The sequence below is a fragment of the Falco peregrinus genome, chromosome 3 (assembly GCF_023634155.1).
Source record: "Falco peregrinus isolate bFalPer1 chromosome 3, bFalPer1.pri, whole genome shotgun sequence".
Classification (NCBI taxonomy): Eukaryota; Metazoa; Chordata; class Aves; order Falconiformes; family Falconidae; genus Falco; species Falco peregrinus.
In genome coordinates, this window is record NC_073723.1 from 55,369,507 (window position 1) to 55,382,986 (window position 13,480).

Sequence of the window (13,480 nt, forward strand, 5' to 3'; positions counted from 1 at the left end):
CTCCTGCCAAAGCAGATTCTAGTGCTGTTTGTTAGGCTTGGAGCGTCAGGGTTTCTCACCTGCAGGAAAGGAGGCAGTTGCAATTAGCCACAGTATGTGCAATATACACTCAGTTGCTACTTGGCTAGCCAAAGTTAGTGGTAGGGCAGATTGCAAGCTTGAGCTGCAGGTTTGGCTTTAAAGACATTAAGCATACAAAATTATTTTATTTTATTTTATTTTATTTTGCAAAAGCATAAATGTGCTTTCATATAGTGGTGGTGAATCCTTTACAGACTGGCCTTCACAACTGGGTTTGGGTTTTTGGGGAGGTGGTCTCATAAGACCTTGATCAAACAACTACTAGCAGCTCTCTCTTACATGAATTTTCTTTTACTTCCACCCATAAATTATTGTATCTTTTTTTTTCCTTGTCAATATTGCAGATACAGTTTGAATTTTCTGATGTTCAAATGACTAAAATGTTTTTAAATGTCTGTTTTCTTGTTGAGGATTGCTTGTGCATCGTTATAGCCTTTGCTTGTGAGGAGCTCCTTAAAATACCACCCATTTAGTACTGTTTTGAAAAAAAATAAACAGCACCCAAAACCAAACAACAAAAAACCCAAGCAGTACTAAAGTTGTGTAAGCAGAAAGTTTGGTATAGATGTTTAATAGGACTATAAACTATCTTTACCTGAGAACCTTATTTCTTTATAACAATAAAAATTGAGTGTCCATAATCTTTTCTTAGAATGGAGAAACAGTGGGAAGAAGAGGTTTTACAGTGCTCTAAACATGAAAAATTGTCCCAAATAACAATAAGCAAATAAGTAGCCTTTGGTAATGTAACCTCCTTTGGTAACATTTCCATAAGGTAGTCATCAATGACAAACGTAAAAGCTGTGTGTTCTCTAATAATTGACATTGACATATGAAAAATTGACTCCTAAGATTAAATACTCCTGTCAAACTATCCAAATCTATTTGAGAACTGAGTCTGTAGCAGTGGTTTGAGCTTCCCATCCTCCCTTCTCTCTCCCCAATTTCTTCTGAGTAGCACAAACCTGAACCCTTGTGCATCTTGGATTCATATTACATTCTCAGTCATGGATGACCTTTTACAAATGACTTCTAATAACTACAGCTGGATTCAAGCACAAGAGTTGGGCACAAAAGGTCGTACTCTAGTTATACAAAAGTAGATAAATTTGTACTCCCTGCAGCAACTGATTGCTGTAGGTGTTTGGTTTGTATTTTGACCGATCTTAATTCAGAGCCATGCACTAAGAAATGTTATGTTCTAGCTTTGTTCCTCTTTACCTTTCTCCTCCTAGTTTTCTTTCCCTATAAAATTATCCTGTTCAGAGAATTTTTTTAGTTTTCCAGGTGGTAAGGTCCTATTTCAGATCCCTCCTATTTCACTTTTTCCTTTTCCCCTCTGTTCTTTACTAGTGGATTAATTCCAGACTCTCCTGCATGTAACCTTCCTTGTAAACATGAGTAGTGTCTTTCTGTAAGTGTCACATTCTCATTGGGGAATATTTTACTTCCAAATGGAATAATTTCAGGGAAGTTATTTGAGGCCAGTGTGCTAAGACCATGCCTTAAAGTGGCACATTTAGACCTTAAACAAAGAAACATGGCAGATTCAAATAAGTATACTTTATTTATGTTGGCATAACTCAGGATGAGTAGTAAATTGAAAGAATATTTGCTCTCATCACCACTGGTCACTTCCTGGCCTTATGTTGTATAGACAATTCATCTTCTTTTTATTTTTGAAATACAGAAACTGTAGACTAAGGCTTCCCATGGAGACTTTGCTGTGGGATTCTCCTTTGTAATTAATGCCAAGAAGCTAGATTTTTCCACCCCTGTTAGGGCTTGCTGCATGCTCCTCTTGCACACACCACTGCTTCTGAGTCACACCAGAGAAGCTTTGTAGCTCAGCTGTTTGTGGTGCGGTTGTCCTAGCAGGTAAGTCAAAATAAGTGGACGTAACCCTGTAAGAGCTTGTGTGCTGCTTCCCATCGCTACTGGCACCTTCAACTGTCATTTCCAGGGTATTCTAATTAAGATTATATGGAGATAGTGTGTTTCAGAGATGGGTATCAACTCCTCTTCGCTGCAAGTGAAAAACCAACAGCTGACCTTCTTTAGGGTATGCCAGGTTGGATGGTCATGACTCCATGTGAATTTGCCTCAGCATGGTTAATCTGACTGCCAGTTTCAACTGCAGTCACATTCCTTGTCTGGGTGGGGGCAACCATATGTTCTTAATATGGACAGAAACCAAGCAGGAACCAAACCCAAAGCCAAACTACTGCAGTGTTCCAGCCCTACTGTGAGTGCAATGCAAAGCTCCAGCTACCTAAGACCATAACAGGGTATATTACAGAGATAGCCGTATGTCCACAGCTTTATTTCTGTGGGGGGTCTGTGTATGTAGATTCAAGCTCTAGTTGCTCTCCATGGTCTTTTCCATTATGACAGCTCTTACTGTGCTGTTCTTAGAGTAAACACCAGATAGTTTTCCTTCAGCAGAAAAAAACAGGGTCAGCCATCTCTCATTTAACACACGCTAAGGACCTTGTATAGGAAACTGCAATGGACCAGCTGATGGGTGAAAACAGCTTCTTTCGTGTCAAAGCCCAGAAACCTATTTTGTGGAAGATAACTGCATAAGCAATTGAGCTCAACACAGGAGTGTAGTGAAAAAGGCATTTTAACAGATGATGTGACCTGTCCTCTAGATGATCATAATGTAAGGCACCGTAAAGCACCATACCTAACTAGCAGCATGCAAGTGGAGGCTGGTGGTCCATGTGATTTCAAATGAAAAAGCAATGGCCCTTGCAGTGTGAGATACGAGGCAGTTTCTACCTTAAGATTTGGATCACATTGTGATAGAGTTTGAGAAAATGCATCTGCTAAGCCAAAATTAACTGACCTTTGCATGTCCAGTTGCAGATGAGTAGGAATCCACAATTTGTTCCATGCAGTTCCTTAAGAGAACAGGAATCTGAAAAAGCCGTGAAGTAGTTGGGTAAAAGGAAAAAGCATTTCAAAGCGGTTGCATAGTGAGCAGTAAGACAAAATGGAAACAAACTATTTTTGTTGTTAGATACAGGATGAATGCCAAATAAGCATTGAAAATATACACGATGTTCAGCTGGAAACGATTCAAACCGTGATATCAATATTGTGTTGATATTAAAACCAAATATGCTGTCTGGCATGTTTCCATTATCTCAAATCTTCCATCCTTAAATGAAAAAGGTGACAAATTTTTGCTTTCCCTTTTCCAGATATATAAAGCAAAACTTTCTAGAAGAAAACTGGCAAACAAGCCTGCCTACTAATTCTGTTAGTGGGCATCCTGGCAATTCTGTCTCATTTAAAAATATTTATCAATGCTGATGAAGCAGAGGACATGTGAAACTTCACATTTTTAATTAACTTATAGTCTAACATCTTTCCATAAGTACAGTTACACAATGTTTGTCAATGGAGGATTTGGTCCAGGAATGAATTTGAGTTACACCCCCACCTCCTTTTTGCACACAAATAAATGAATGAGGGCCCTCGTTCCTATTAAGACTAATGTTTCTTTGTCAGTCCAATTTTTTTTTTCCTTTGGGGTTTCTACTTGTTATGACTTTGTTAGGTGAAAACTGAATGGTGTATGTTAATCAGCACAAGACATTTGGCTACTTGAGCTTTCGTAAATGTTTAGTTTCCCAGGATCCTTTGAACCTCACAGGGAACAGTTCTGCATCCTTATTAGAGACTGACAATTAAAGCTCTGTTTTCATATCAAAAGTAATCACGAAAAATTAGCTAGGGAGACCTTGGAATTCTGTGAGAGTTTCACTGTTTTGAGATGGCCAACTTTCCTTCATTTGCTTCAATCAGTATCAACTTGGGTTTCTTTTTATGTTTCCTACTGCCAGGGCAACTTATGAGCTGGCATTGTGACAACTTAAAAGGATTATGCAATACCATGAAGATGTGATTAATACATTTTAGGCCACTGTAATCATATTCGGTTGCATAATTATGGCAGAGGTGCAAAAGTAGGCTAAACTAGGTTTTGAAGGCAATGCTATAAAAAACAAAGCAGTTTCAGTTTTCTAAGTTCCTTGTGAGAGGGAGGAAATACTATGCACATCAGCGGGAGCTGTGTTGCTTACAGATGTCGGAGATTCTGTGGATAACTTATAGGAAATGTATGGTTCTGTCCTAAATATTTTAATCTTTTTGTGCCAAGTTATAGGCTTTCACAGAAGATAATCTGTTAGTGTCACACCACCTCTGTTACAGGTCTGAAAAACAAATCTGAGTGTTTCTTCCTCAGGCTCTGGTGGCAGGGGAAACTGCTGCCCAAGTCTGTCACGAACAAGTGCTTTGGTTTCCTTTCAGTTCTTAGAATCTGCTCTGGTAGATTAGGAAACCAGTAATGGAAGTGGGGTGGATCATAACTGAATAGGTTGCATATGTGTTTGTTTAGGTCTGTAAAAATACAGTAAAATCCCAAGCTGTTAGTGTTTCTGTCACAAACTGAAAAAATGAAATTAAACTGATATTAGAATATCGCATTCCCTCTTCAAAAACTGATTTTTTAGTAGTGCTATTCCCACTCGCAGTCACATGAATATGGCTGTTGTGGACTATGCATATGGCTGTTTCAGAGCAAGGCTGAGGGTCACCTTTGCCCCCTGGTATTCTCCCCACTTTTCTTGGTCTGCTGGGAAACCCTCAGACCTTTGGGAACGGGTAGACAGACCCATAATTTCTGTCTGTCCCCTGCCTTGCTTCTATGCCACAAATACTAGCAGGATTATCAGAAGACTTAAGGAAACAAACTTTTCATTCCAAACCCTTTATTTTATTGAGGTTGATGATGGTTGCTTAAAATTATAAATTGGTATTTGATTTTGGGGAGAAAAAAAGAAATTCTTTGTTGCTAGGACTTGTAGCAGTCACGTCACAGAAATTGGCAGATCTGTGTATTTAAGGGATTTTACACTCTTAATTAAATGCAGTAGTAGTGTTTTGCCTTTTGAAATGCAACTTTTTTTTTCTTCTCCTACATACTTAGGGAACAAACATGCTGTCAAAATCCTTTAATGTATCCAACTATTTGAACATAAGAAACAACATCAAGCTGTTATTTGTTCTGTTGGAGTGTACTCCTATTTCCAATCTGAATCTTTTGTACCTAGTGATCTTAATTATATTTGAGCTGGAAGTAGTTTAACATTAAAAGGAATTACAGCAGATTAATCTGTAAACCTGCACAAATATCACATTCCTTTGTATGGAGGTAAGCAGGGCACAGTGTGCATAATTGCGTATTGTTCTCTGTGTAGGTTGTGTGCGTAAGGCTGAGCAGTTCTTCGTGACAGCATCAATTATGGCACCATCTCGTGTCTTGCAGTGGTCAGTTTTACATTAGAAAACATATGTTATTGCTTTCAGTAAGGTAATCTTATAATAAGAACAAGAAAGCAAAAAAAAAAAATTGAAAAACCCAACTTGCCCTGGAAACAGGAATTAGTGTACTAATTAGTGTATGAAAATACAGAGAAATCTTTTAAAGAATGTTTGCTGTAATATTTTTTTTCTAAAGTGATATAGCTTGAGGTCAGTGTAAGAAGACCATTTATCTCAACCATCCAACCATCCATGACACTTATTTGTAACTGGAAAGACGAAAGAAAATCACTAAAAATTAATTAGAAAAGGTCTGTGTCTCCAGTCCTGATGCAAAACCATCACTGGAATCCAGTTGCACCAGTTTAGCGTCTCTCAGGGTGGCAGGAGAGCAGAGCCTCAGCAAATAAGTATGGTAGTTTGTACTAGTAAATACATCTCTTGACTCAAAGTATCGTTGAAGCGTAGTTGTCTGTGATTTAAGGCCTTTTGGTTTGCTTGTGTTTCCAAGGCTGGTCATATGGCACTATTGAACCCATTTAGGAGTATTTTGCCAGATGACAGGTAGAAAAAAGAAGTTTTAGGAGAAGAGCAAGCCATTCACATGCAGTCTGAGCTGCAGAAGATGTGTCTCTTGAACTACACTGGCTACCTGCTGGGCAGCTTCCATATAGATTTCCAGATGGAAGTTGGCTTGATGTTCATGCATCCGTTCATCTTGCATAAGCTGCTACCTCATTGCAACGGGTCTGGAAAAACTGTCGTAAATTTTGAATTTAGCATGTGTAGGTCTATCAGTAATGAAGCTTCTGGCAAGTCTCAAGAATTACCTGCATTTTGTGAGACTAATGCAGGTGTTGCCTGTGGGACTGGCTGACATGTTCTGACAGTTCTGGTTTTATCAGTGTCCCGTTGCCTCATGCCCTGTGAATTTGGAGCACTCTTTCTAGTGGAGCTTCTTGAATCACTGTAGTGAATGCTAGTGGTCACCGCAAGTGATCACAAGGCACCTAAACAGAAACATCCGCCTCAGAATTGAGGATGCCATAAATAAAATACAGATCAGTGACTAGTCATTGTAAGACAATTCTGGGGATTTAAAATAAAAGAAAATAAAAAAGGGACAAACAAAATTCTGGCTAATTTCAATGACAAAGCCTCCTACTGCCCTACTGTTAGCCATCGGCTGGAAACTGAACCCCCTTTTGGCACTGTAGGTGGTGTTCTTGCTTTTTCATGGCTTTTTGTACCTTTTCTCCTAAAATAAAAGAACAGTACACACCAGGACTTTGCAGGGTTCCCCATATAATGGTGCCAATATATTTCCACCCTAATTTGCAGCACCTGTCTTATTACAGACTTTGGTTCTTCTGAGCACAACTGCTGACTGTGCCAAATTCAGATAGTTATTCTGTGAGGAGGACAAGGATCATCTAGCAAATAAATGGAGAACACAGTATTCAATTTGCTGGTGACCTTGAATTTGATCTCACTTCTACCCTTAACAGCCTAGCCAATCTCTGTCCTGTTTAACCCATGTCATCGTGCCTGGTATTTCATAAAGTCACTTCTGCAACTGCCTTTTCCTTGATACTGTATTATTTAAACCACTAAAAGAGAGAACTAAAGAGTGAACAAGGAAACAACTACTGTAAATTCTTCCTCACCTTTTCCTTAGCAGTGTCAGGAATGGCCACAAAGGTCTTTCCCAGTCTTTCTGTTCATTTTTTGTATTTGTCTGGGTAGAAACTGCAAGTTTGATTGATAATGCAATTTGCATCTTGAGGCATCACTGGAAATACAATGGCATGAAAGGCTACTCTGGCAGAGCGCACTTTTCCCCCGGGGCTGACTTTAGAAACTCATTGATGTCACTTCCTTCCTCAGTCAGCAAGTGAATTTTCACTAATTCTCAAGACCAGCTGTCCATGCTGTCAACAGAAAGTTATTAAAATTCCTTTAAAGTGAATCAAAATAGCCTAAAAACAAATGTACTGGGAAACAGGAAAGCATCAGTATTCAAAGTCCACAAACCTTTGAGCAAAATAGTGTTGATCTAACCAGAGATTTCAAACACTCTGCTTTCCTAGCAACTTGTATACCATTACAGAATGCTAACAACACATACTCCTCTAATCTTCCATTACCAACAATCTATTTGGTTAAAATACTAGTTACAAGAATAATTTCTTTTTCTCCCAAAGATGAACTCAGTGAACAAGGGAATACATTTTGAGACATTTGCCCTAAAAGATAGTTGGGAGGTTAGCCAAAAAACCATAATTTTTGTATGTAGCAAATAAAAACACAACACAAGCATGCAGGAAATAATTATCATAAGAGACAGTCTCATAATATAGCCTAAAGCGATTATCTTTATCTGAATTACCTATAATGCTTTCATTGAGAAGAAGAGCATTCTCAGGGACAAGTAGGGAGGATCATTTTCCTTTAAACAGAATCTTTAGTCTTTATTTTAACACTTAAAATATTTTAACGTCATTTTGAAAATTCTATCTTTGTGCCACACATACAGGTACAAAAAATTCTATTGAAATGGAATATCATTTCCAGTGCTGGAGGTGGCAGCCACTCATGCTAGGCAAGCTCCCATGACAGTTAATAGTGACACTGACAGGTTGTAAGTAGTGTCCCGTCATTATTACTTAAAAAAACCTCTGGGTACATGTAGCCTAACTCAATAGGTGAGTGTGAAATTCCCGACTTTCCCTAGTACATGTGGATAGTCTCCAGTAGCAAAGGGAAGGTAATCAATACCAGCTGCCCTTTTGACAACTAGTGCATGAGGTCAGTGAATGAGGCAAAATTACTGTCCCTTTTGATCTAAAAGGAAAGATTAGGTTTGAGGTGTCATTGCTGCTAGGGTCCCAGACAGCTATAGAAAAGCAATGTTCTGTCTAGGCTTTGATCATGTCTTCAGGAGCAGGCTGAAGGACACTGCAGAAGGCCAGAATAAGGAAACAAGACCATAATTCAACTCACCACTTTGTGGATATTACCAGGATAGAATTTCTCCCTTGAGCCAGCTGGTGCCTATCCTCAGTCTTGACACAGACACGTAATTTTATTTTAGGGTAGAGGCAGAAGCTGCTTTTCTCCTCCAATTGCCAAATCCTGAGATGGATGTTACCAGCCTCTCAGGCATGTATTCATGCAGCACTAGGTCTCACAACGTAAGATGCTTCATAGCACGTATCTGAAATTTGTTGTCTTCACTTTGAATGTTGTAATTTCTTGTGGGGTTCTGGGTTAAGAAGATTGGCTACCTATCTCAATCTTATTTTTTAACACATGTTTATTGAGAGGGGCTTGTCCCTCTTTTACTTTAGGTGGATTTCCATTTTGAAGTTTCAAGTAATTTGTACTTGTTAAATTCTGTTTCTTAACTATAAAATTTGATTTTTTTGTTTGCTGAATTCAGTGGGTTTTGTTCTGTGTGTACACGATGGTATTCTTTAAAATATGTACAAACTAATTTTCTTTCTTTTTCAGTGTCTGGAGAAACATTGCAACAACAGGTATTTAATCAGGTATTTTGACACTTTCATACTTCTTGTTACTTAATTTTTCATGTAGAAGAATTGTAACAATTAAAGGGGAGAACTCCACAGGACAGGCTAATGTTAACTATATAGGTGTGGCTAAGGACCACGTATCAGACAACTGCCTGTCTCTGCAGTTGTGTCGAATTCACAACAGTAGCCATCATTTTGATTTAAACCTAAGATTTGCCATTTAAACAGTTTAATTCATCTACTTCTCAATGTGTTGATGGTGAGGATAAAGCCTAGAGGTAATTTGTTCATTGGTATCAAATTTTATAGCACAGAATTGTACTTTTAAAAAAGTAATATTTCTCCTGTTTGCTAGTATTCCTTTTAAAAAACAGAAGGGTATTGATATGAAATACATGCACAGCACATGTTAAGCACATTATCTTTTAGTGTTGTTTAGGTTTTCATTTCTACTATGAATTTTCATGGAGGCTTCACTAAACTGTGACATTGCTTGTGGAAGCATTTTCTGTTTGTATTACTGTATCAGTTAGGAGTGATTCAGAAAAAAAAAAAACTTTCTATGTTGAAAGTTAGCATTTCAGCATCAAGCATATAGGAACTATAATGAAAAAAAATTTCCCCTAACCAGAGAGAGAGGAGGAAATCTAGAATTTGATTTCCTAAATTACATGCTCTTCCAGATTGAAAGGACTTGCCCGACTTGTACAGAAGCATTGTGATGCTTCTCATTCTTGGCTTCTTGTCATCTTACTGAATGCTGTTATCCAGATGGCATATAAATAGGTATCTGGATTGTTTGTGAGATTTATTTTGATAAGTCACTTAAAAAGCAGTCATTAAAATATTTGTATTCCAGCAATTACACACCCTTAAGCAGTCTTCCTTCCAAGCTATAAATTGAGGCATTGACGTCATTACATCACTGTTATCTATGAATTCATCATCTAGGTGGAGGACTAACTCGCCAGGTGACTGACCACCTAAGGCAGCCTGGTTTGGGTCTAACAGCATTTCCCCTGCCGTGGCAGAGCACAGCACAGATGTCACTGTGTCACTTTCAGTGGCCTGAGCTGGCACTGCTCCTGATTGAGTAAGCCCATAAAGCAGAGGACCAGCTTAAGGGAAGCCTGGTCCTCTGACACCAAATAATATCGAGGGTTGTTACAACCTTCCCATTATCCTGAGAAATTGATGGGTGTATACATTCAGCCCAGAATATGGCATTACATAAGCATAGGGAAATCTTCGCTTTTTCTAAATAAGCGTAGAAATGTTTTGAAACTTAATGGTAATTCTGTGCTTTGACTGAGAGTTTGTATCCTAAACCAAGTCTAATTAAGTTTTATAAACCAAACTGTATTTTAAAATTAGCCTGAGATGTCTTGCAAAGCCACTTTTGGCAGCCTTTGCTGGCCAGAAGGGGGGGCAGTTGTATTTTTAAAACACAACTTGAGGCTATATTGACAGGGCTGTGAATGGATGACTGGAGATCTAATTCTGCACATTTTCTGTGTGACAAAATCAGCTCTGTGGATGACATCGCCCTTTTCTGAGGAAGAGTGTGTTGTGCTAAAAAGGACATTTGTCGCAGTTGCAAAAGGTGGATCAGGTGCCATAGTTTGTGTTTGCAGTCCTGGTCTTTTCCTGCATGCCACTGCCTTGCCCTCCTCAAATTGGTCACCTGTTCTGTCTCTCCGCAGTCAACTTCAGAACAGCTGATTTTGCAGGAAAATTGCATTTTTTTCATATGTGGAGGGTGTTTCTAAATAAAACTGTAAAAAGTTGATTTGGGGACAAATGGTAGTTGTTCACTTTTAAATGGATACTAGTGAAGCTGGTGATGTCTCATTCCATACGAACCTCCTGTGGACTTCCAAGAAATGGGAGAATGTTTCAAATTAGAAATTGGTTTCATTTTAAAGTCTATAATTTAGGGCACAATTGCAGAGGCACTGCATATTTGATCTGTAGTAATACTACTACAATAAAAAGATTTGAACGGGGTTTGATCCTCATGGAATATCTCCCATAGAAGGATTCTGTTTATCTTCAATACTGAACTTGAAATTTTATATGCGGGATAGGGTACTTATCTGGCTTAAGATCCTGTAGTCCTTTAAGTCAGTGCAACAACACTGTGTTACACTGACTGCCAGAAATTTAAGTGATAGAGAAGTGGCTCTGCAGAAGATAAATGATGTTACAACTTGACAGGCAGGAAATGTCTTGTTGAGAGGTGAGTGAAACAGAGAGGGGATGGGGAAATGCTGGAGCTGCCATCCTAGCGATCACCTGCTAAGTAAACCCCTCACTATCTGTGGGTATCTGGGACCTCTAACATCTTGATGACCGCTGTTGTTTCTGTGCAGTTCCTAGCTCTTTCTAAAGCCTAAGCAAAGTTTGGTCACGTATGACATAGATAAAACACTAAGGTAGTATCTGCTTCCAGAAACCTTTGTCTACAGTTATCATCTTCACTGGTTCCTGTTCCCTTTGATCGTAAGGCATTTGCTTGTTTTCCTTGAGCACCTTTTTTTGTCATTTATGTATACAGGTATGCATGTTCACTTAACAGCAGTGGTCATCTACAACTCTGCCTGAGCAGGGACATCCAGAAATGGTATGCACTCTGCTTTTCAATACCTGTTTTAACTACCTTTGCAACTTCAGGGTAAATCCTGGCACAGATGTACAGCCTGATTAGCTGTAGCATGTTAACTATTGCTAAGGGAAATGCAAGGCAACCAGAACAAACCCTGTGCTTCTAACTGTATAACTGTCTTGGCTAAAAAACACGTTACAGACTTGCCAATCAAAATGTGTCTGAAGGCAATCCATTATGTTTCATCCTTACTCACACTCATCACACTCAGATTTGTCTGTGTTGTGGTCTTAATGTATACTCCTACATGTAGTTTTGCTCAGAAGCTCTGAAGGACTAACAAGAATACACCTCCATGCATTTAGAAGCTGAAGTTGTTTGCACAGACTTTCAGGTTAAAATTACAGCTGTTTTTGAGCTCAGACTTGAGCCTGTCCCTTCTGCAGTGAAGCTGCAGGTTGCATCAGGAAGCTGGTGAGAGTGTTCCACGATATCTGTCCCACTGTTCTGTCCCTGAGGAGCTCTTCCCTCAAGGCAGACTCTCTTGCAGTCTCTTCGTCTTTTGACATCTCTGTCAGGGAGTATTTCCCTTTCTGCACATGGGGTTGGGGAAGCAGTGACACACAAAGGACAGTGATGAAGCAATGTACTTGCTGGAGCTAGGCTTGGACCGGGGGTAACTACAGCTCTGATGTACTGTCAGTATGTATGCGCCTTCTGCCGAAGTAACAAGGCGAAAGAAAACTCAAACCTTTATTAAATGACAATGTAAGTTTTTTGCACAGACCATGTGGAGGAATGACTTACCACCCGAAGGATGCTTCAGATACACCCATGGTGTAATAAACCTATGATAATATCAGCAAAACCTTCATGTTTCAGTTTTCCTTGTGCACTGCTATAGTTTACTTCAGCACTCTCCTTTGTCCCCTGCTTTCTCTCACATGACCTAGCTAGGAAAAGTTCAGTCCATGTATGCCAGCTTCCAAGTGCTGCAACGTCATGTTATCTGACGGCATGTCCCTTGCTCCTGTTTTCCCAGTCTGGGGCCATATTCCTCAATGTTACATACTTTGTTCCCCCAAAATTAGGAGTTTGAAAGTCTTCAAGAGACACAGGCATATAGCCCACTAAACAAACTTTCACTTTCATGTGCTTCATAGAATCGCATAATGGCTGAGGTTGGAAGGCACCTCTGGAGATCATCTAGTCTAACCCTCTTACTCAAAGCAGGGCCAGCTAGAGCAGGTTGCCTAGGATCGCATCCAGCTGGATTTTGAATACCTTCAAGAATGGAGACTCCCAGCCTCTGGGCAACCTGTGCCAGTGCTCAATACTCACACCATAGAAAAGTATTTTCTTGTATTTAGATGGAATTCCTTGTGTTTCAGTTAGTGATCACTGCCTCTTGTCCTGTCACTGGACACCACTGTGAGAGGAGTCTGGCTCCATTTTCTTCACTCCCCCCCCCACTCCCCCCCCTCAGGTATTTATATACATTGATAAGATCCCCCTGAGTCTTCTCTTCTCCAGGCTGAACAGCCCCAGCTTTTTCAACCACCGTTCGTATGTCAGAGGCTCCTGTCAAATACCTTTGTGGCCCTTCACTGGACACACTCCAGTATGTCTATATCCATGTCCATTTATACACTGGACTTATTCCAGTATGTTCATGTCTCCTGTACTGGGAAATCCAAGACTAGACACAGCACTCCAGGTGTGTCTCACCAGAGCTGAGCAAAAGGGAAGGATCACCTCTCCTGATCTGCTGGAAATGCTTTGCCTAATGCAGCCCAGGAAGCTGTTGGTCTTTTTTGCCATGAGGACACATTGCTGGCTCACAGCCAGCTTGTTCTCCAGGACCTGCAAGTCCTTTCCTACAAAGCCTCTTTCCAGCTGTCCAGCCCCAAGCCTATACTGA

The 13,480-nt window shown here is 39.7% G+C and overlaps 1 protein-coding gene across 2 annotated transcripts in view; it reads left to right on the forward strand.

Moving 5' to 3' along the window:
- Positions 1-13,480, forward strand: part of CHST9 (carbohydrate sulfotransferase 9) — a 96,712-nt gene that overhangs the window by 64,831 nt on the left and 18,401 nt on the right. For both annotated transcript variants that reach the window (XM_005243271.3, XM_027795192.2), the window contains exon 4: positions 8,932-8,969. In XM_005243271.3, coding sequence (XP_005243328.2) covers positions 8,932-8,969 — 38 coding nt within the window. The remainder of the gene's footprint in view (positions 1-8,931; positions 8,970-13,480) is intronic.